The 21,805-nt window shown below is 41.7% G+C and overlaps 2 protein-coding genes across 5 annotated transcripts in view; both read right to left on the reverse strand.

The window, feature by feature from the left end:
* Window positions 1–11,440, reverse strand: part of LOC135233364 (rho guanine nucleotide exchange factor 28-like) — a 61,949-nt gene extending 50,509 nt beyond the window's left edge. The window contains exons 1-3 of one of the 2 annotated variants that reach the window (XM_064296812.1): window positions 11,139–11,440; window positions 7,932–7,975; window positions 264–414 (exon numbers count right to left, since the gene is read on the reverse strand). In XM_064296812.1, coding sequence (XP_064152882.1) covers window positions 264–414; window positions 7,932–7,964 — 184 coding nt within the window. In that variant the 5' untranslated portion in view covers window positions 7,965–7,975; window positions 11,139–11,440. The remainder of the gene's footprint in view (window positions 1–263; window positions 415–7,931; window positions 7,976–11,138) is intronic. The other variant, XM_064296813.1, reaches the window with a different exon arrangement.
* Window positions 11,441–14,105: 2,665 nt separating this feature from the next.
* On the reverse strand, window positions 14,106–21,469 carry utp15 (UTP15 small subunit processome component). Of its 3 annotated transcripts, none has more exons than XM_064296816.1 (13): window positions 21,297–21,469; window positions 20,404–20,523; window positions 19,862–19,954; window positions 19,502–19,686; window positions 18,895–19,073; window positions 18,321–18,446; window positions 17,641–17,776; window positions 17,298–17,382; window positions 17,011–17,166; window positions 16,646–16,747; window positions 15,747–15,880; window positions 15,396–15,454; window positions 14,106–14,973 (listed from the first exon to the last, which is right to left on the reverse strand). In XM_064296816.1, exons 2-13 carry the CDS (start codon window positions 20,491–20,493, stop codon window positions 14,741–14,743), a joined length of 1,578 nt encoding a protein of 525 aa, XP_064152886.1. In that variant the 5' UTR covers window positions 20,494–20,523; window positions 21,297–21,469; the 3' UTR covers window positions 14,106–14,740. The 3 variants fall into 3 exon arrangements, with proteins under 3 accessions (XP_064152886.1, XP_064152889.1, XP_064152887.1); XM_064296819.1 differs by lacking the exon at window positions 21,297–21,469 and adding an exon at window positions 21,147–21,275; XM_064296817.1 differs by lacking the exon at window positions 21,297–21,469 and adding an exon at window positions 20,917–21,063.
* Between the last annotated feature and the right edge of the window lie 336 nt (window positions 21,470–21,805).

The following is a 21,805-nucleotide window of genomic DNA, read 5'->3' on the forward strand; positions in this document are numbered from 1 at the left end:
ATGTTGAGAGGGTCACTGAGTTTTTTGTGAGACCACTGAGTGTGTGTGTGTGTGAGAGAGAGAGAGAGTGTGAGTGAGAGCGAGAGAGAGAGAGAGAGACAGACAGACAGACAGAGAGAAAAATAAAGAGGAGGGGTGCAGGAGAAGAGCATGTTGGGGTACACTACAGAACAACAAAGTTGTGTGAGTTAAGCAGAATAAGGCATATGTGATCTTGGAGTTGTTGGAGTTATAGCAAACAAAACTGCTATAGTCAGACTCACCAGGGACTACAAATCCCAGCATGCATCCCTTGCTGCTCCTCTGAGCTGCAGTGATGTGGTCTAGGGTGGACCCTTCCAGCACCATGTAGACCTCTGCATCCTCTGGGATAGGATCTGATGTTTGCAGCACTGCATAGACCTTCACCTGCCCCTGAGAAACAGACATAACATGTTTTGGGAGGCTAAACACAGAGGTGCATTGAGGCAGCTATGTAGATACATGGGTGAGAACTTGAACCTGAGTTTGTATTTGAGACATTTGTGAGATTATCAGGTCATCATCAGTTCTATGCTGACATACCTTTGGCTGAATTAGATATGCACTGTTAACCTTCTGCAATAGAAAGTGCACAACAAGTCACTACGTTGGCAGTCGGCTAGTATGGCTTTTTCATTTCAAAATAGCGAGAGTGAATAAGTTGCATCGGTCACAAGAAACACCGACCTTGAAATGTTGTTAGGACAAAACGTATAGGTAGTTAAGTATTTCCAAAAAATCATGTACTGATTTGGAGGTAAGTGCAGAGCGTATCTAATAGACGCCCCCCTCCGCCCTGTTGACTTTAATAAATTCTGACAAGGGAGCTCTGTGATCAAATTCTCTTCGATACAGCAGTGCATAATATAGCTCAGACATGCTGAAGCACACACTGTTCCCATAATGCTCTAGAACAGAAGTCATCGCTTGCCGAGTTATTGAATATAACTGTCAAATAACGCAGGGCTGCAGGCTGGGGTATCGGATTCAGACTTTGACAGCCTTCCAAACTCTTACATCAATGGCTGTACTTAACAAGGGGAAGATGGAAAACCCCCTCTTGGACTCACCCTGAAAGGCAATAAAAATAGCCATGGACTGTTTTTTTATATCTCCCCTGGTTCTCTGCTGATGAGTTGGCATCATTTACCTTTGGCATTTGGGATCAGGACATTTTCTAATCTAAAGCTGCTAATTTTACTTGAAGCAGAGGTAATATCAGCAGTAAGAACGGTCACAGCCTGAATAGCACAGACTGCTTATTCGAGGAAAATGCAGAAAAAAAGAACCGATCGCAGCAAATTTGTGATGGTAGTTACAGGCCCTTTATGTTCTTAAATAGGGGGGCAAGTGGGAATGAGGGGGTGTCCTTTACGGGAACTGCACTTTGTCGCTAATCACAGGTTACCGTGGAAACTAGACGAGACCAGGGCAAGATGTCCCTCGTGCATAGGAAATGCGTTCATCTAATTTCACAGAGCCACTACTACGCACTTGTGATTTCTAAGTGTGGTTTTCGGGACCTTTGTAAAGCACTGATCATTACTACCAGTGTGGTCCTCATATATCCCTCTAAATACAAACCTTTAAAGGGATATTTTTCAGCACTGAAAGGAACATCAAGTTTCCATTTCAGACCAAAGATTTTCGTAAAGATTATGACACTATAGCTGTTTTGTGGCACTGTTTTGTCACAAAGGACTAAGCAGCACAATATACTGATCTAGTCATACACTGAGACTGGTGACTCAGTTTCCTTGTTACAGTGTCCTGCCAGCTTGTAATTCAAAATAGCTGGAAACACAGGGAGCAGACAAATGCAATGCTGCACTACTGCTGTAAACACATCAGAGCTACATTTCTGCCGGTTCTCTAACGTATGCTTTTAAAATTGTGACATACCTGTACATAACTGAAGGCCAACAACAAAACAGTAGTTACTAATGATGTAACCTGGAGGGCAAATGTATTGCCCTGCTCATGTAAATATTTGTGACAGTGGATGGGGAACACGGCAGCTAAACAGGTGTCCGGCAGTAATATAAAACCATGAGGTCAATAACAGCATGACGCCAATGTTCCTGAACAACATGTCGGGGGGTGGGTGGGGGGATTAGTGAAACCTGAAAATAAATACATTATTTCCTTGTCTGGTATTGCACTCAAAAACCTTCTGAAAGGGTTTGCTAAAGTGTCAGTGTTTTTCTATATGTGGTGTTGATACTGTATATATGTCTCATCCTTGTTTAATTGTTTTGATTTCTGTATTAGCAGTGTGATTTGTATTTTAATGTTTTTCCTGTCTGGGAACTGCAGATAACATTTGCTATGGAGGTGACTCTGCCACAACAGTTGTGATGGGCATGATCCCTCTTAAATAAAATAATAAAGAAAAGATAACATTTTCTATGGAGCACAGAGTATTGCATGATATATAATGTAAATGTCTTATTATAATATGCTGCACATACTAGATAAATAATGTTATAACAGTGTAAAGTTCTTCCAACCAAGGTGGCCACCCACTGTTCTGCCAGCAGTCTTTTAACTTCTTTTACGGGTGGATTCATTTTATTCTCTTCATTGGATCTGGATATTTCTTCCACTTCCTGGATTTGAAGATCCTTCAAAAATAATGATGTCGCAAAGCAAAACACATCCTTGAAGGCCTTTCGTGTGGGAAACTACACGTTGCACTCCCCTCCGTCTCTGGAGCGAAAGTTGTTTTTCAGGATCGTGAATGAATGCCCGCGATTCTCTCCCCATTCTGAGGGGACCCCGACAATGGGTGTTTAGTTTCTTCCTGTAATTAGTATCTGTAGAGGCTGCTAGAAACGAGATGGGTGGGTACAAATTATGACCGTAATTCAAGTCAGACAAAAAAAAAAAAAAAAAAGTCATTCACGCTGCCTGCAAATTGCTGCAGGCTGTCAGAAAGGCAATGAATTGGACATATAAAGAATTGTCATCTAACTGAAGGCACTGTGAAAAGGGAACTCACAGACACTGGGTTATTACCAGACTACGCCTCCCTGCTGTGACCGACACATGACCCCCGTGCACAGACTACAGTACTCCGGCCACTCAAGCTATCGCGGCAAATTGCTTTTCCTGTCAAACCTGAACTTGTTTTCCTATGAAAGATTGCAAGCTGTGCTCGGGGGAATCACACTAGTAGTGGACCGGACACTGGAATGGGGGGGGGGGGGGCAGGCTGTGGGCTCAAATTCAAGGCCCGGCAATTTTCTGTACACAATGCAGACATAAATTTTACACAAAACATAGCATGCTCAGCTTTCCATGTCCTTTATAATATCATTCATAAGCCATAAATTCTTTATACTTCAGCATTCCTAAAGGGCAGATTCTTACAAAAAGCTTTGGAATTGATGCATGATTTTTTATTTGTGAGTGAAGTGAATTATCAAAATTTTAGCAATTAATTAAAATGTAAAGTTTTTAAACATTCACACCAATACTGTTCCTATCGGCACTGAGACAGCATAGCTCTCCGTTACTTCAAAAAGAAAAACAAGCCCTCCATTTTATAAATACGTTACTGCTATATTGATGTCAGAGAACAATGGGAAGGGAGCACAGAGTGATGCTTTTGGCTGGATTTTGGGGGGAAGCAGAGAGAAAAAGGCCACTGGTGGGGACAGACTAAACCACGTGATTTCTATGGTTCTTCCATGAACAAAGCATACAATGTATGACGTGGTTGGGTGTGGATACAGGTATGGAGATTTCAGAGGGGAGCAAACAACTGAAATCAAATTTAATTTTCCCCCCTCACAATGAGGCTGGACTGTGTAGTAGTTACTAATTTTTTCCAGTCACCCCAGTTTAAACAAGGATGAAGTCTCGAGAATGCATTCCCCCAACCTAGAGAAGATGACAGCATAGATGCTGGTTTTAAAACAGCTTTACCAAAAGGGCATCCTCTTTCATGAGAGAAAATGGCCGCACTTTTGATGTTTATGAATATCCTGAAACACTATTGTTGCACGACCTTTAGCAGTTACCTCAGGGGGACTGAAGCAGACACTTTTGCATTCCCCACTGTGTTACCCACAGGTTGTATCATAGGAACCTGCTCTGGGCGCAACAGTTACACGATTCCCCATGAGGAAACGCATGCACAGAATGGCAAATGAAATTCTGGCTACCTGCAGTAGCTCATAACAAAAGGAGAAATGTATGACTAGATTTATGAGTTAATGAAACAGCCAAACTGATTCACAGTCACAAGCACTCATAGTACAGAATAGACCTCTTCCTTGTTCAATTTTTACATTAAAAAAGACTCAGACACTAATGGTAAAATCCTTGAAAATTGCGAGACATTAGTTCAGCAGAGCGTGTATCGTGTAGGCTATTACATGCAGTAGCACACCCCTGTGATTTCCTGTCACAGCCAGGAAGTGACACTGAGGGAATAGTCATAATAAACTGTTTCCTTGCTTAGTGATTAGCTGCAATTAGTCCAATACTTAGATCCAGCTTACAACATTGAACATTCAGTCAGCCAACACTGACTGTACGTAAAGGATAGGCAGTTGCTTTAAAAACAGTTGTATTCAGTTGCAGTTGTACTGACCCACACTTTAGAAACTGGAACTGTAACAGTAAAAACGGCATAAACTGCTTTCCATTTACCAAGACAGCATTATGGTTCAATCATATGGGATTTCTGAACCAAATGTATTAGCTGTTGGGCACACTACTTCTGTTGGCTTATTGCAGGATTCAAAAAGAATCAATACACTGTAAGACTTAGGCTACTTCTAGACAAAGGCACAAGAAGACACAAAATGAAGACTTGAACTGGTTTATTATTTCTGAGATTGGCACTAAAACCTTTTTTTATGTGTTTCAATAGCAAAATAGTAAAGAAACAACTGCGTCTTTATCCAGCTAAATTAGATTAAGGCACAGCGATGCGCAATTTATCATACACATGCTGTACCATTTAGAAACGATGTTAACGCCAAAGCCCTCTGCACATGCACAAACTCCCAGGAAACACAAGAAACAAGCAAACAAGTCATACAAAGTCACCCCAAGTCATAAAAAAAACTAATTAGGCTTAAGAGCCATTTGTACCTAGCAAAATATGCCAGTGCAGACACACACTATTAACCAGGTGACCATATCGACATGTTTCCACTCATTATAAATAATATATCATTATAACAAACCAACCACATATTTTTACTGACAATGATGTAGGTGTTCACTGGTGGCTCAACAAACCCCACAGAGTTAAAATGAAATCAGGCTACAGACGTGATTTAAGTAAGCAAAGAGATCAAAATCAGCAAGTCCAGCATTCTCCCCAATTTGGCCACAGATCATCTACTCGTCTTGTCTTCTTTGCTTCAAAGCATTCCTGCCATAAACCTCTTCTTCAGTTTTGGATTTATTTTAATGGTCACAATTACGAGACGCCATGATGGTTTTGTGGTTACATCAGCAAGCAATGTACTGTAACGTATCCTATATCATCCAGAACTGTGCTTGGGAATGTAAGGCAGTCCAGCTGGCATTCTTTCCATGCATAAGCAGCGTAACAATAGCTATCCCCGCGTGAACCCCCATAAATTCCTTTGTCAGATTACACACCACGTTCACGCCCAATCACCACCAATTAACACAACCTTGGTTGAGCTTGTTACATAACATGAGTTTAAAGGCAATGAATCCTCAAAGAAAAAAAAAACATCTCAGAGAAATATTTCATATACTCTTCGCCATGAATCCAGGGAACATACCAGACTGGGCTGTCCCCATATAATCTTCTAAAAAATGTAACCATGATAGCTAAATATTTAATAAAATAACATACATTCTTCTGGCACAAGACCACTTTAAATTTCAGATCCAAAGCCATGCAATTCTGCTACTGGAATACATTTTCAAGGAGTAAACATTTTAATCAGGTAAATGAGTTTCTGAATTGAAAGAACACTAAGTAACAACCCGGACGTAATATCCATAAACAATCCTGCAAAATTAGGCTTGATGAAGTACAGATTGAAACACTTAAACCTATTAAGAGTTGAACCCGTAAATCTTCAAAGGCTAATGGATTTTACTTGCTCATTATGATGACAATATGTCCACTGTATTAGAAACAAAATGTACTTTGATTCGGTGAACAATTCAACATTGACAGTGTTCAATTTAATGCAAATAAGACATATGCGTTTTCATTTCATCAAAGTAACTCCTCATGAGGGCAGTTGAGGGGTTGGCTCTAGGTACTGCCAGTTAAGCTCTTACCACGACAATGAATGACACAGGAAAGTGACAACAGCGTTAAATCCCAATGTATTCTAAAGGAGATAAACTGCAGTTCTTCTGACATAGCTTCTCTGCTATGGCATGGACAGATCACAGACAGGTCAAGCAACCCAATCTGCAATGCTATTACGGTCATTATTTTTTTTATGGAAGCGACAGCATTTATCCAATCGGTTTATATAAAAACTGCAGAATGCTGTGCCCCCAGCCAGACGCTGACTGTGTGAGGCTCTCTCTGCCAGAGAAGCTCTGGATTCAAGCACACCTCAGGCATTCCTCTCATTCTCATCCACAACCTGGCACATGGGCTCCCGAACCAGGTGATGCCCCACAGCCAGCCAATAGCGCCGGGGCGTGGGGGGGTCAACACATTTCCAAACGCAGTCCCAGCAAACACTGCTCTGGCAAGCTATCAGACGGCTCGTGAGTTCTGCCCGTTGGGCCGCTTCTCAGGGCTCTCAAAAGCAGACTGCAGCCACATCTGTTTCAGAGACGAATGTGCACACGCCACTTGCCGTGAATTTTTTCGGTGGATTTTCTCCACTGCCAGCGAGTCACACGGAGATTATTTTAAGTCTAACTCTCTGTGACTATCCATAATAAATATTTGCATGCCAATGGTAGCACATTTACACAGAATGAAGCCATTTACATGACATTGTGGCATTCAGCTCTAACCCAGAGAAACTTTAAAAGGTTGCATTCTTTACATTCAATGCACTTAAGATATACTTGTATAAGTATATTTTATAAGGGATACAACAGTAATACCCAAGCTGGGAATCAAATCCACAACCTCTGAGCTAGTCTAGTTCCCTAACCATTTACCCTATATACCAACCTACGTTGATTATGAACAAAAAATCTGTACTGCAGTGAAGACAAAAGAAAAAACTGGTAAATGGAAAAGGAGTTTATACAATGTGGTTCTTATAGAACAAAGACATGGCCCATTTCCATTAGTCATCTGGTTTTAAGAGGTAAGCGTTCGGGACAAGCAGGCAACAGGAGGCGAATGAGGTGCCTGAACACTACTACGGCCTGCCTCTCCCAAGAACTGGTTACACAGCAAAACAAAAGGGCCTATTAGGCCATGAAGCATTCTGTGAACGGTGCCAGTCAGACCACCCAAGAATTCACAGAGGTGCAGAGAAACCAACCAAGGGGGGGGAAAAAAATGCCACAATTTCCACAAAACTAAAATAAATAAAATGATAAAACATTTCGGTCTCTCGACACCGAACCCCAGTTTCACAGCTGTTCCCACTCACAACAGGTTTCAACCTCGCATAAGCGCACCTTTATAGCTCAAGGGCTCACCTCCATAAAGCCAACAAACAGCTAATTATTTGCTTGCCTTTCATGCCTCAACCCCCCCCCCCCCCACTCCTCCCGCACGCCCCACCCCAGCACCCCGTGGACCCGCTAGAAAGCCTGTCTGAAGGCCAGGCTGTGAATACGCTTCATCGTCCAGAAATCAGGCAGAATCAGGTGTATTTCCCTGGCGACAGAGACACAATGCCCCACTGGTCTAGGGTTTCAGCTGTGACTCAATTAAGTGGGAGGCCTACGGGCCACTGGGGGGTAGGAGAGTGGTTACTTACATATAGAGGCACTTCTCTTCTGCTCAGCTCCATCTCCTCAGCATCTGCAAAAAAAAAAAAAAAAAAAACGATAGAGGAGCAGACTTGTTTAATCCACGTCCACGTCCACCCTGCTGGGCTGGGTCTGTACAGAGTTTCTGAGAAACCCAACTGACCGATCATGATGAACACCGATTGATTTTTTTGAAGATATGATTAATTCTACAAGACATGTAAATATGAAAACTACAAGATGTCGATTTCCACTTCCACACAAACAATATTCAATAAATATTCCAGGAAAATATATAAGAATTTAGCAGAAATTTACAATGTATATGCTATGTGCATACATTTGCTATTCAGTGAAGCTATTCAGAGGTTGTCTGATTAAATATAAGAAAATATTTGCAAATATTAATCTTAAGTAACATTAGGGAGAAATTTGACAAACGAAGGATTATATTCAAAGGCATATTATTCCCAAATGATTGGCCTGGCTCACACTTTCCTTCAATATTTTCACTGCATTTTGTTTCACAGAAACAGACTCCTAACTGTTTCCTGATGAATGAACAGACTTGACTTTTCTCAAGCTAGGTATAGTAAATCTGTGGATAAAAGCACCAAAAGATTAAAGGCTACAGTGTAACCCAGTGATATATGTTACATAATCTGAAAAATGCTGTGTATTCTTACTGTTAGTGCCAATGTCTTTTTCCCCACACAGATTTGTATTATATATATATATATATATATATATATATATATGTTGTCTGGTATGGAGCGCACTTTACAAGTACAGAGAGCTACGCCGCACTTCTTAACACCAGGCCTGGTGATGTCATCAGGACAAAGGCATACAGTCTGGCGGCGCTTTTCTGTAAACAAGCCCGCTGGTCCTGTCCCTGGCCGACATGACTTCCTGTGCGCCAGGACGGGTCCTGCACTGCCCGTCAGTCACTTCCTGACCAGGAACAGGCTACGCACAAAGATACATTAATTCAGAGGAGGAACCTACTCCCTAAAGTGCCTCTCATGGGCCTATATAATAAACATCATCCAATTTTCCTTTGACGTTATGTGGTATCCCCCTGCCACAAAAAGATTATTGAAACAATTGTTTTTTATCTTTGCCATTTAGCATACACTTACCCGGAGTAACTCATATAAACGACATTCAATACATATATTTTACTGAAGCAATTCAGGTCAGTCACCTTGCTTAAGGATACAACAAGAACATCACAGCTGAGAATCAAAGCTACAATCTTTCCATTAGGACACCAGTGTCCAATCTATTACAAAACACTGTCACTACTATAAAAAAGCCTTAGCATACATTTTCGGAAACACATTTTTTTCTTTTACTTTGACAAAAACTGCCATCCATACCATTCTGCATGGATGAACTCAGAAATTATACTGACTCACTACACTTGTGGCATCATCAGCACTGGGAGCGGTACAAGTGTTCTTTTGGGCACCATTGTCTTTGTTGTAGACATCTCAAAGATTTAAATGTAGAAGAAAATGAAACACCTGGAATGAAGACAATCCACAGATGTTGCCAAGAAAACTGTATGAATAAAACAAAAACTCAAAGGCATCTAAGGAAATGAAGCCATCCATCAATCCAAAAGGTTAGCAACATGTCAAACAGGAGGAATCTGAATGCAATTTGGAAAGGTATGCATGGCATGTCTTTTCTTTTGAGCAAGTACAAAGGTTATGACTGCCAGACAGTGAGTCAAAATGTTCTAATATCAATTAATTTAAAATATTTAGTGCGTGGCATTCCACGGCACCCAGCTTTTGGAACACCATTCACTCCCTGAATTCCATGCACTCCCTGTCCTTCCCATCATTTATTATTATTATTATTATTATTATTGCTATAAGTAGAATGGATAGGCTTCACCAATTGCTTTTCTTTCACAACACAGATGATTGGGAAGCACAGAGGCTCAATGATTAGTATGTCTAATGTTAGACTGCTCTTCACCACAGCGCTAAGGACAGGCTTAGTCTACCATGAGGCCATGGCTCCAGATTTTAGGCTAGGGAAGCTCTGCACTTCATCTCCCTCTTACACCTCAGCAAATCGTCGCGTGAGGAGAACCAAGGATTTACACACACTTGTCGCACGAGACGGCCTAGCAGGGAAATTCTGAACTTAAATCCTCTCATCTTTGTTTGGAATCGGCTACCTTTGTTTAGCATAACTTTAGTCTTTAGAAAGAAAGAGCTGTATCCTTAATGTTCTGTCTGTAGTTATGCCATGGCATTACAGAGAGAGAACGTTAAGACTAACAGAGCCTTAGCAGCTCTCCGGGCATTAGTGGGGAAAATCAGTCGGTCTATACACTTTGTGAGATAACTTACTTCACTTTTAACACAACATCACTATTCACTGCTTACTTTGGTGATGTCGTGACACCCATCAGCGACTATTTCAAAGGATAAATGTAACCAATCTAGAGGCAGTCGTTGTGATGCTTTGATCACAAGAGATTTTTTTAAACTTCCCACCGCAGAATAATGTAGCATAAAAATATTATAGGACAGCCTTTCTTTTAGCGATGTTTTTTCTATAGATAGTTTCGATGCACATAATCTGACACTTACTCAACACAGAATTCACCCTAAATTCAACAAAACAGTAACAGACTTCTGGACAAAGAACCAGAACGGCATTTAGATGCCTCTTGAGGTCAACAATGCTGATGATAAATTTTGATCAGCTGACATGGTCCATTGTTTGCAAAATATGGTCAATACATGTTTGGCAATCGACAAACAAACAAATAAATATGTTTCCCAGGTCCATGGTTCAATTAATGCGTCAATAACTGGTTGTGTCGGGGACTTATGCGCGTAAACAAAATACACAAACTCAAAAGAGGATCAAGCTTCTAGACTAAAATACACTTCACGTTCTGAACCGCTGCTGATAATTGCCACCCAGTGAGGACCGTTTTCGTCTACGTAGCCTACGAAACCAGTAATTTTAACGCTAGTTGATATCCAACACAAACTTAGCATTGTAATGGATAAAATTTATTTTTTTTAAAAACGCTGATAAAGGTGACGTGGTAAAATGTGCAGTTGTGATCAAGTGCTACATTCAGACTATCGCTTCAAGATTAATCTCGCAAAGTAATTGAAAAGCATATAAAGAAGTCGCACAGAACTCTTTCTGTCGGCTACAATAAAAATGCACATTACCTCAATTCACACGCCCGCCTGTTGAGTTGGTCTATGCCGCCGACTGGCAATTATAACTTCCACATCACAGCACTTTATGCAGTTGAAATGAATGACATTATTCATCAATGTAGAGCGAAAATATATATCAGTGGTAGTAAATAATGAAATTATATCCACAAAATGCGTTTCAGTTCGTGTGAGATTCTGGTACGCTCCGAGGAAGTCAAACATAACCCATTATACACTGAAAGCGCCCGTGAGACCACCAGCCGATCTTGCCCTGGCTTGATGTAACTGCACGAAGCGAGCCAGTCCATTGGCAGCAGGCTGTTGGCGGGTCACATGGAGAGCCGCACAATAACAGCGTCACATGTTAGCATAGAAACCTGGCAGAAACCTCACTTCGGGATGAAAGATGACAGCAGGAGGTTAACCCCCTCTACAGGTGTGCATCGGAAGAATGAAAAGCGAGTTATGACATAATAATAATAATAATAATAATAATAAGGTACTGTCTTCCAACTGTTTAGATTTTGTGACATAAACAATAGGCCAACGTTAAAAATGATAAAAACCAAACTCGAATGGGAAAGTAGGCTACCATACATAAGCTACTTGATGTAAATATTCATATGAATTATGAAAGGTCCTTTCAGACGTTCACTAGCTACAAAAGGTACAGTTCAAGTATAATACAATCCCTCGTTTGTCATCACGGATGCAAGCACATTTCATCAGGAGGAGAATCATGTGAATACATTACATTACAGGCATTTAGCAGACGCTCTTATCCAGAGCGACTTACACAACATAGCATTTTACATTGTATCCATTTATACAGCTGGATATATACTGAAGCAATTACGGTTAAGTACCTTGCTCAAGGGTACAACGGCAGTGTCCTTACCCGGGAATCTAACCTGCAACCTTTCGGTTACAAGCCCAGTTCCTTACCCACTGTGCTACACTCCGAAATCAGTCGTTCAGGGGTGAAAAAAAACAAATGGCATTTTATGACCCCTGGACTTTCCACCTCTGTCCATAGTAAGCTTAGGATCAGTCCAAGGGTGGGCTGGCACACGAGTGCACATAGAGTGGATTCATGGAAGAATAGACAAACACAGGAAGTACAATTACTGAAAACAGCTCGCACAGCAGGGTGACACCATGGGGGATTTTACAGGGAGAACTGTCTTATCAGAACATGATTATTGTTTAAATTTTATTCAGGGCAGTTTTTTCTCCAAGTTAATTTCAAATCTCAGCTGATGAATTATCCTCTAATATACATAAACAAACATGTACATCTGCGTAATGGAATAACATGACCTTTTGCAGAGCACCAAAGACCGTGCTTTACCCACATCAAAGTGAACAACTTTTTACTGTCATGTTAGTGTCATAAATCTTCTGCTTGCCTGAAGACATCCCCTGTGTAAGGTGGAGCTACGATGCACCTGTGATACCCACAATGCTTTGAATGCAAATGGCCCATTAGACTTCAGAGGTCACGTTCTGTGTCTATTACACATAATTAGTAATATCAGATAACAAACCGAATAGAATAGCAGGAACAAAAGCTGTCAGTCTTGTTCTAGCATCGTGGGAAAATACATGACTATCAGCAATGAGCTCATTTAAAGTGTGCCCTGTCCAGTTTACTTAAATTACCATGTCCATTATTTACCTTTAAACGTCATAGTGCTTTACAATTTGTCGATGTCCTCCATGTGCTATATACTGGTAATATAATGAGCCTTATAAGTATGAACAACTAACTTCTTCCTAGCAGCTTAAAGTATGGCATGGTTATGCCACGATGCAACTTAAGTCTTTCACAAGAGCTTCATAAACCAAATTCATTTATATTGGTTTGGGTATTAAGTTTGAGTATTTAAGCATACATCATATTGCTGGATTTTCCATATGGGATATCATTGGATCAGGTCTGTGGGAAATTGATACTCTGAGGTTTGCACATATTCTGAACGGGCACGTACCTGCCTTATCTGAGGTTTACCTTTCTTTTTGTGGGAGAACCACCACCTTGCTCCGATTGTGAAAAGAATGATTGATACCCTGACAAGAGGACAAAAGGGGAGGGGGACAGCTTTCAATATGGGAATACCTAAATGGCCTCGACAACCTTTCTTTTAACAATACCCTACATAATGTACAAGGCTTGGTTATACTTCTTGCAGTTAAATGCAGCTCATTCACAGAAGGTATTATGATGCTTCTAAGCATGAGCATGATTCATAATGTTGAGATTTTTGGGCTCTGCACATGCTCAGTGGCTTGGATTTTCCCTACCGAACATGCAACAGCTGTGGCACTTTCATCTACATGGAAAGTAACACAAAACATATGGCAATACTGGATGCTGGACACAAGCCAAGCGACTGGCGAAGGTGCAGTTTGTGAACTGCACAAACGCATGGCTTTAATGGTCCAGGTTTTTGTGTGGGTTTGTTCATTTCAAGCCACAGGGAGTTTCATTTAAAATTCCCATCCCAATCACAGCACTTTTCTCCAGGGACAAAGTATGGTGGACATGAATAGACAGCATGCTGGAAACCAAAAGTAACAGCACACAGTCTTCTTGAATACATTCTCAAACTACAAGCAGTGCTTGAGCCAGCAGGCGTATACACCGACATGGCACACAACAAAGCTTGGTCATTCAGACAGAAGTTCTCATATTTCCACAAACAACCAATTATCATTAGTATTAATGACAATACCGAGGCACACACCTTTCCTAGAAATAGGGATGCATTAACATAGGTATTCCCTTATCACAAAGCCACAACTTTCAAAAATGTATATATGAATAATATTACTCAAATAAATTTCAATTCAACCACACCCAAGGTAGCCCCTCAACAGAGTTTTAACTCATTTCTGGTAACAGCATGGCACTACAGTGCCACCCTGTGTGCAATATGAGTGTTAAAGACAAAAACACCAAAGCAAGACACTGAGAACAATCTTAGAAAAGTTTACTGCGCAGGTAAAATTTATGAAACATGAACTTTTATCATAATTACCAGCTGCCTTACAGCACTATGTGGACATTCATTATTCACTGTTGATGTTTAAAAAGCCTACTCTTAGATGAAAATGTATTTAAACATATCAAACGTGTTCAAATGCAAGAATTTGAGAAGATCAAACTTGGACTACCGTTGGTATATGTAGAATTCAAATATTGAACAAGCATTGCAGCAAAACCTTTTTTTAACAACATTTCATTCACGTTCCTGTTCTATTTCTTAGACAAAAAAAGGGAATTTCTGTAGTTTTCAACACATTCTTTACACATATGTTAGCATATAAGGACATCTCTTCCATAGCGCCTTTCACATAAGAGTACAGAATTTCATACTGTAGCCATTTTCTTAAACCTGCAAGTGCAAAGTGTCCAGCTGCAGTGTGAATATGGAAATGGTGAGCCACCGTTCCTGATCACCTGACCGCACTTTTTTTTTGGCAGTAATCTGGAAAAGTCACATGTGTCTGGGAGATTCTGCTTTAACTGTACACTGGTTCCTTGCTGAGATTCCAGGAGTGGAGTGCCGGCTGACACCAATTCCCATGATGCAGTTGGTCTGAAGGGGTCAAGAGGCCTGCAGGCTCGGGCCCTGCTCCCCAGTCGCTGCCACCCCATTGGCTCTGCTCTCTTGGGTGGCCACCTCCTTCTTGGTTGTCATGGTGGCAAAGAGGGTGTCCAGCATGCCCAGCACCTCAACCAGCTCCTGCTCGAGGTCGATTTCCTTCTCGATCAGCTCCTGCAGCCTCACGATCTGCTTGTCCACCACCGCCGACCGTCCCACCACCTGCACATAGATGTCTGGCCACACGAACACACAGCATTAAAGGCTAAATTAGCATAATGAATCCATAACTGTGTCCAACCTCATCTTTAAGACATTAGAGGATCCAAACCTGCACTTAGGCATAACTGAACGAGTAGGAAAAGACTGATCGTGGACCTTAATAAACACCTTACACTACACAACTTCATAAATAATGCTTCATCAGATATCTGGAGCTTGACACAGGTATGATTCTGTATCACATCCTACTTGTCCATATTTGGTTGTGGGATTTTAAACCTTCGCATTTAAAGTCTTGGTCTTCATTCTTGTCTTTTATTGGCTATTGTTTTTTTTTCTTCTTCTCATATTTGCTATATGCGTGGCAAATTTTCATAACTAAGTGACACAGATAGGCACAATATCCATGCAGAACAAATTCACAATCTATACTCACCCAAAATCATCTCAGCAACATTCAGCAAAACTGGAGCAAATCTGGGATCTACAATATGGCTGAAAACAGAATAAAATTCACACATTGGCACAAAGGTTTTCAGTTGCTTGCCATATATATATAATATACATCGAGTAATACGCACTCTTTGCGGAGCACTTTAATTAGATGGAAATTAAAGAATTGTGGTATGGCTGCTGATAAACGGAAGAGCTGACGCTGAAGAAAAGACCCATGGGATAGTGTGCTACAATGCTGACGCCACAAGCTTTCCCCAAAGAGGGGTCGAACCCCAGCACGATGGCAGAGGAGTTGCGCCCCAGCCCGACCGCACAAGGGTCTCGCCGTTACCCGATGAGGAAGCTGAGCAGGACAGACAGGCTCTTCTCGTCCCGCCCGGCGAGGGCGTTCTTCAGGGTTCCTCTGCGGTTCAGCTCGTGCATCACCGCCACGGTGACCTCTGGGGTCTTCGATCGAATCCGGGGCTGCGAGACAGAAGGGACACGTCTGAATATGCGAGGCAAGAGCTGAAACCTCAAAACTTACGCACATTCGATGCATTATAAAAGTTTTTAGACTGCCGAGTATTACAGTATTACATTACTCACAAAACATCTTAAGTCCCACAGACACTGAAAAATCGATGAAAAATGTTGTGCGAGTAAGGAGAAACAGCACTAGCTAAAAGAAGCAATCCTGTAATTAAACTAAGGGTGAAGTGGCTAACCACACTGATCAAAATTCACTGGTTTGTGTTACTTGGGATGTAGACCAGGGTCAATCTGGTCTACAGTTTCCCAGGGGTTAGAGAAGAAATTCACTGAACACTACCCAACAAATCTTGAAACAAAACCAAAAATGCATTAAAAGCACTGAAATACGGGTTTCGCTGCAATCTAGAATGTAAAAGGAACAAGCTATGGAGCCAAATACTTTGGCTCATGGAACAGGTCCAGGTTTTCCCCGTAGCTCTAATGCTGGGATGCCTGGCACAGAAGTCCTTTAAAACAGGAGTAGCTCGGTCTGGACCCTGGCTGAAGACCACCCAAACGAGAATGATTTGCAAACCATAAAGACCATCATAGCAGCTCAGTGACTTTCTGCCACCACTGTTTTCAGTTTTTGCCTCTCGTGCCTGGAGCAATGCCTACTTAGGGCACTGAAGGGACAACTGCACCCTGAAATGGTTGCTCTTGTTCAGTCTTGACCACTGATCTCCTTGTGTTACCACGGAAAATAGCAAGACTCACCTCCAGGACTGTGTCCAGGGCTTTAGAGACCTGGAACCTCTTCAGCTGCTTGTCATATTGTTGCAGGTGCATTCTGACTGGTTTGCTGACCAAGAAGTCCTCCTAGATACAGAAGAAATCAAGCATGCGTATTTTCACATTAAGACAATAGAATATTAAACCTGCATCTGATTAGCAGGCACTGGTAGTTGTTGGCTTCAAATAAGAAAAAAAAGAGAACGCTTCCCACTATAGGCTCTAAATTAAAATTCACTGTTATGTTTCTCGGTACAACAATACGTTTCACCTGGAAGCATCTAAGCATTTCCCCTTATCGATCAAATGGAAAACAAGATGGACAAAAAAAGATGAGGTCATCGGCCCACCTGTTTCGGTGCGTAATTTCGCCCTTTGACGAAGACGCGGTATGTGGGCTTCCGCCTCTTCGCACCCCCGGCCTCCGGCTTCTCCTCCGGGGACTTCCTGTGCTTCACGCTCAGGACTCCGTTCGCCATGCCGACCACCACGGCTGCGTCGTCGGGCTAAACACACACACACACACACATGGAACTGTGACCGACTGACCAGCCAAGCTGCACGGTCGCTGCACGAGCCAGTTTGAAGCAGACGTACAGAAACGCGCAGAATCTGGACGTAAACGACGCTTACTTACCGCCAGCGCAACGCTCAGGATGGAGGCAGCATAGTCGAAGTTGTGCACCACCTTGTAGGTTGCCGTGTTGTAGACTTTCACGTGTCTTGAGGGGGAAAAACACACATATGAATCAATGGCCTTAAACTGTTCACAGCAATGCTTGAATATCTACCGTTCTGTTCAGTACACAATCTTGTTTACAAAATCAAGTACTTCCCAAAACACACCCACCCCAATAGCCACAAAGAGAGCCCATTATATATTCCCTTGCCTCTATACCTGAAAGCAAACAATAGTTTAAACATTCTGTAATTTGCTCCAAAGCATGCAGACTCCATAAGTCCCCAGGCTCCCCACTCACCTGTCCAGAGAGCCTGACAGCAGTCTCTGACCGGAGCTGCTCAGGCACAGGCAGGTGACCGTTTTGTGATGGTTCTTCAGGGACACCAGGGCCTGGCCCCCTTTGAGCAGGTCCCACACCTTTATATAGCGCCCCCCTGCGAGAGGACCACGCAACCGTGAGGACCTGGAAACTACCCCTGCTCTGCTGCTTGCATATCACCGTTTACAAAGGCTAATAAGATCACCACGAAAGAGTTGATCTGCTGCAGTGCGTATACATTTTCAAGAGAGATTGGGTCAACTGACGTCAGCTACTTTAAATAATTTATCTGCTTAGCAGGCAAGACAAACCACAGGCAACTTGCTTTGCATCTCTCATTTTGTTGTATGCATTTCAAACAGGTACACAGTACACACACATTCACTAAACAGCAGTCCATGTGGCTTACATAAAAGCAGTCTCTCACCCAGGGTTTGAAAACACAACATCCTGGTTCAAAGGAGAGCTCCCTAAACACAACACCACACTACTGCACCCTGATCAGACTTTCAGATAGGCACTTATTCATTGCAGTACACTCGTAATTTCATAACCTGCTGATGATACATTCAGCAGAGTCTGTAACTGACGGCATTAGGCCGTATCTGGCCAGTTGATGGTCGTCTGAGGTCATAAAGCGTGAGCCGTCCCACATTTACCTGCCGACACCAGGAGGCCCTCGGAAGGGAAAAGCAGGACGCTCTCGACGGGCTGGCTGTGATCCATGCTCATCACACTTCTGTCCGTCCGCGCGTCAAACACCTTCACCGTGTGGTCATAGGAGCCTGTGGGGGCAGAGCAGATACCACTGAAGGAATGCACAATACGGCCGGGCTAAATAAACAATACAGAATAAAAGCACGTGTTTGTTCAGAGATGTCTGGACTAGTCATGATTAACCTGGTTAAAACAAAAACATTCCTACAGATCTACATTAGGGATGTACATAACCCAAAATAAAAGAGTAATAAATTCCAATGGAATACTCTATGGTCATTAAAACAACCACATAAATGTAGTGACACGGCATGATACAATTATTACAAATAATAAAAATAAGGGACCACACTATTTTAATTAGAAGCTTTTTTCCATATGGGTTACAAATGGCTGTGGATGTATCTGGGAATCCTCACAGAAGCAGACAGTAATTTAATTAATTTTACTTTCGCTGTATTTATTAGTATAAGTTCTCCTATACTTCTCCTGAGTAACTATAGATGTACTGCTCACCTGTGACAAAGAGGTCTGGGTTCAATTTGCTTGTTGTGCCACACCGCACATAGTCAGTGTGCTCGCTGTAGGAGGCCAGCTCGACTGAATTTGGGATGTCCCACAGCCGACACGTGTAGTCATCCGACCCAGATATTATCCGGAACCGATCGGAGGTAAAGTCTGTAAAATGTACTGCCCTGAAAGAGAAAAACGTACAGACATTCAGTAAGTAATTAAATTAGCCTGTTAAGAGATTGAAGGAGAAAAAACCTTACTAAATGCTATCATGGTTTGAAGCGGATATGCCTTAAACTACAAAGGCTTCCAAAAATAACCACCTTTCATAATTTTATAAGGCCACTCCAAACACATAAAGTCTGCAAAAGCAGGAGTTAAACAAATTCATATTCCACAGACATAACCTCCCACGGAACATGCAAACTCCCCACAGAAAGGCCCAGGCCGGGATTCGAACTCAGGTGCTGTGAGGCAACAGAGCTACCCACTGCACCACCGCGACACCCTCATATACACTTATGTACCAGCTATATTGTCAGTTGTTCTGCATAAGAGCTGCTGAATGAATACAATGTAACGTAATGTGAAGTAATGACAGGAATCCTACTTGGAATGCCCGCGAAGCATCCGGAGGGCCACCCTGCCGCTGACGTCAAACAGCCTGACGACGCAGTCCTCGCTGCCCGCCACCAGGAGCTTCCCGTCGGACCGGAACCTGCCACTGTAGGCCGTGTCTTTGAAGCGCGTGAAGGTTTTCACTGGCTCCTGCGAATAGGGCCCATATATGTGGATCTGAAAAGACAAAACGCACACATTAGTACACAAAATCTTACAACCAACTATCTGTCGCTATGACCCTAAATGTGTTCATTAAATACCAATAACAAATCTCTGAATGGGGACAAATGAGTTAATCAGGGATAGCAAACTGTTGGGCAATTAGGAGTGCCATATTTTGGAAACATACCCTTGTTGAAGCAGTGACTGCATAATTGTATGGGGAAAGAGGAGAAAAGTCTATTGTAGATACTGCTCCAAATTCCTTGATCTGGATGGGAGTCTGCAAAACAATTAACACACACACACACACACAAATGGGTTAATGAGACCCTTTCCAAAGACAGAGCTTTGGAGGCTAATAAAATAGGCAGCATGACCAAACTAAAAATATATAAGCCAAGAGAAATCAATTACTCCAGATAACCAAGGCAAAAAACATTTTACAAGCCTGAGAACCAAAAAGCCATCCCCAGCACCTCAAAGCCTCATTTTAGGCATATCATCTGATTAGCCAGATTATACACAAACAATCAGAATGCTGTGAAACTTCCTTAACAGTCATCATTAAATGATTTATTCACATTGAATTTATCATTTGTGATAATGCTTCAAGAAAACAGTATTGAATCCAAGACTTCTAATTGTTTATATTAATTTTTTTTGCTAAAGTGAGTGGACAGCACAGGGAACTCATGCTACAACACAAATGAAAATCGTCTCTTCATATACCTTATAATTCTTCCAGTATAATGTGTCTTGTGTGACTTTCTCCCCAAGCTTGGGATAGGCTGGAATCCGTGTGGGTTTGAATGAAGCCATTCCAGTCTTTCAGTCTAGCTCTGTTGCCCCCTGAATAGAAGAAACAGCAAGATGCCGTTAAAGCAAGATTCATGCACATTTTCTCTCTCTCGCACACACGTAAACTTAATCTCACTAACGTTATCTCTCACCACAACAATAGTTTTAGTGTTTCTTAAACATTTCTGGGTTGTTTGGAACAGCTGGGCTTTCGTAATACGACCTTAACTTGTAAATGCATCAATAATGTCATCTATACGTCTTGTAAGTAGCTTTCCAGCCATATACTATAGCTACATAGCGTGTCGGTATTGACATAATACCATAGATCCTCGATATACGTTACCAAACTAGTAGCCAGCTGGTCCAAACAACAAGCTTTCTAAACAAACCACATTCGCTTCAGAGAACTGATGTAACTCATTTGGCAAACTAGACACTTACATTGTCTACTTTAATTATCCTTATATCGCGGTTAGAAGCATAAAGTACACCCTCTGTATTTGCCGCTGACTGTTAGCCTAGCGTGCGCACTAAAGGACATGTGGCGCGTTTAGACAGAGGAAAAATAGCACTTCAACTTTTAATAAACGTTAAGCTAATTGACGCAACTAGAATCTATTTCCACAGTATAAAGCCAAAACCACGAATAAAGGCATTAATTGAAAAATTACATATTTGTTTCACACATTGCTAAATTTCTGGCTATGCAGCCAATTGCGTTCTAATAATTCCAGCGTGTTCACGTCGCTAACTTTAGCACATGCTAGCGAACCGGCGAATATGCTGCTGGTGAAGACAGGGCCTTTATAATCAATACTTACTTCTGCAGATGGTAATATCCAAATCGCGGCAACTTTTTTATTTAAAGAATATTGTGAAGTACTATTGCTAGTTTAAATGAAAATGTAACTCAAAATCAACTGAAGTCACGTATGCTCAATGGAGGCAGCCATGTTTTTCAGTCACCCCGCTTCCGCTTGCAAATAGCTTTATTGCTCATACTGCAAGCTGACAGATTTTCAGCCTGTATCGAAACGCGAACATTTATAATAACTATAATAAACTACAACCCAGTCAACTCATCAAATTTTGAATACATATTATTGGACAGACCAGCATCATTAGATGCCACTGAAGATCATGACATATTACATGGGTATAGTTGGCCCTGTTAAACTATTGTACTATAGTGTCATTTTGCATAATACTTCACATACCAAGCATACTGTGAAAGATATCACAGTGCATAGACTACTTTTGCTGTCATATCATTCATAAGTGTTTTGGATTATGGGATTTGAGGTAATCGGCTATTGAACTGTTTGATGAT

The sequence above is a fragment of the Anguilla rostrata genome, chromosome 10 (assembly GCF_018555375.3).
Source record: "Anguilla rostrata isolate EN2019 chromosome 10, ASM1855537v3, whole genome shotgun sequence".
Taxonomy (NCBI): domain Eukaryota; kingdom Metazoa; phylum Chordata; class Actinopteri; order Anguilliformes; family Anguillidae; genus Anguilla; species Anguilla rostrata.

Bases quoted from the DNA above. Each gene is read 5' to 3' on its own strand.
- utp15 (XM_064296816.1), bottom strand. From the start codon at position 20,493: ATGGCTTCATTCAAACCCACACGGATTCCAGCCTATCCCAAGCTTGGG. The intron at 17,777-18,320 runs GTAAATGTGGGA...GTCCTCTCGCAG, and splicing joins GGGCCTCCTGGTGTCGGCAG to GGGGGCGCTATATAAAGGTG. The intron at 17,383-17,640 runs GTGAGTGGGGAG...TTCCCCCTCAAG, and splicing joins CTGTCAGGCTCTCTGGACAG to ACACGTGAAAGTCTACAACA.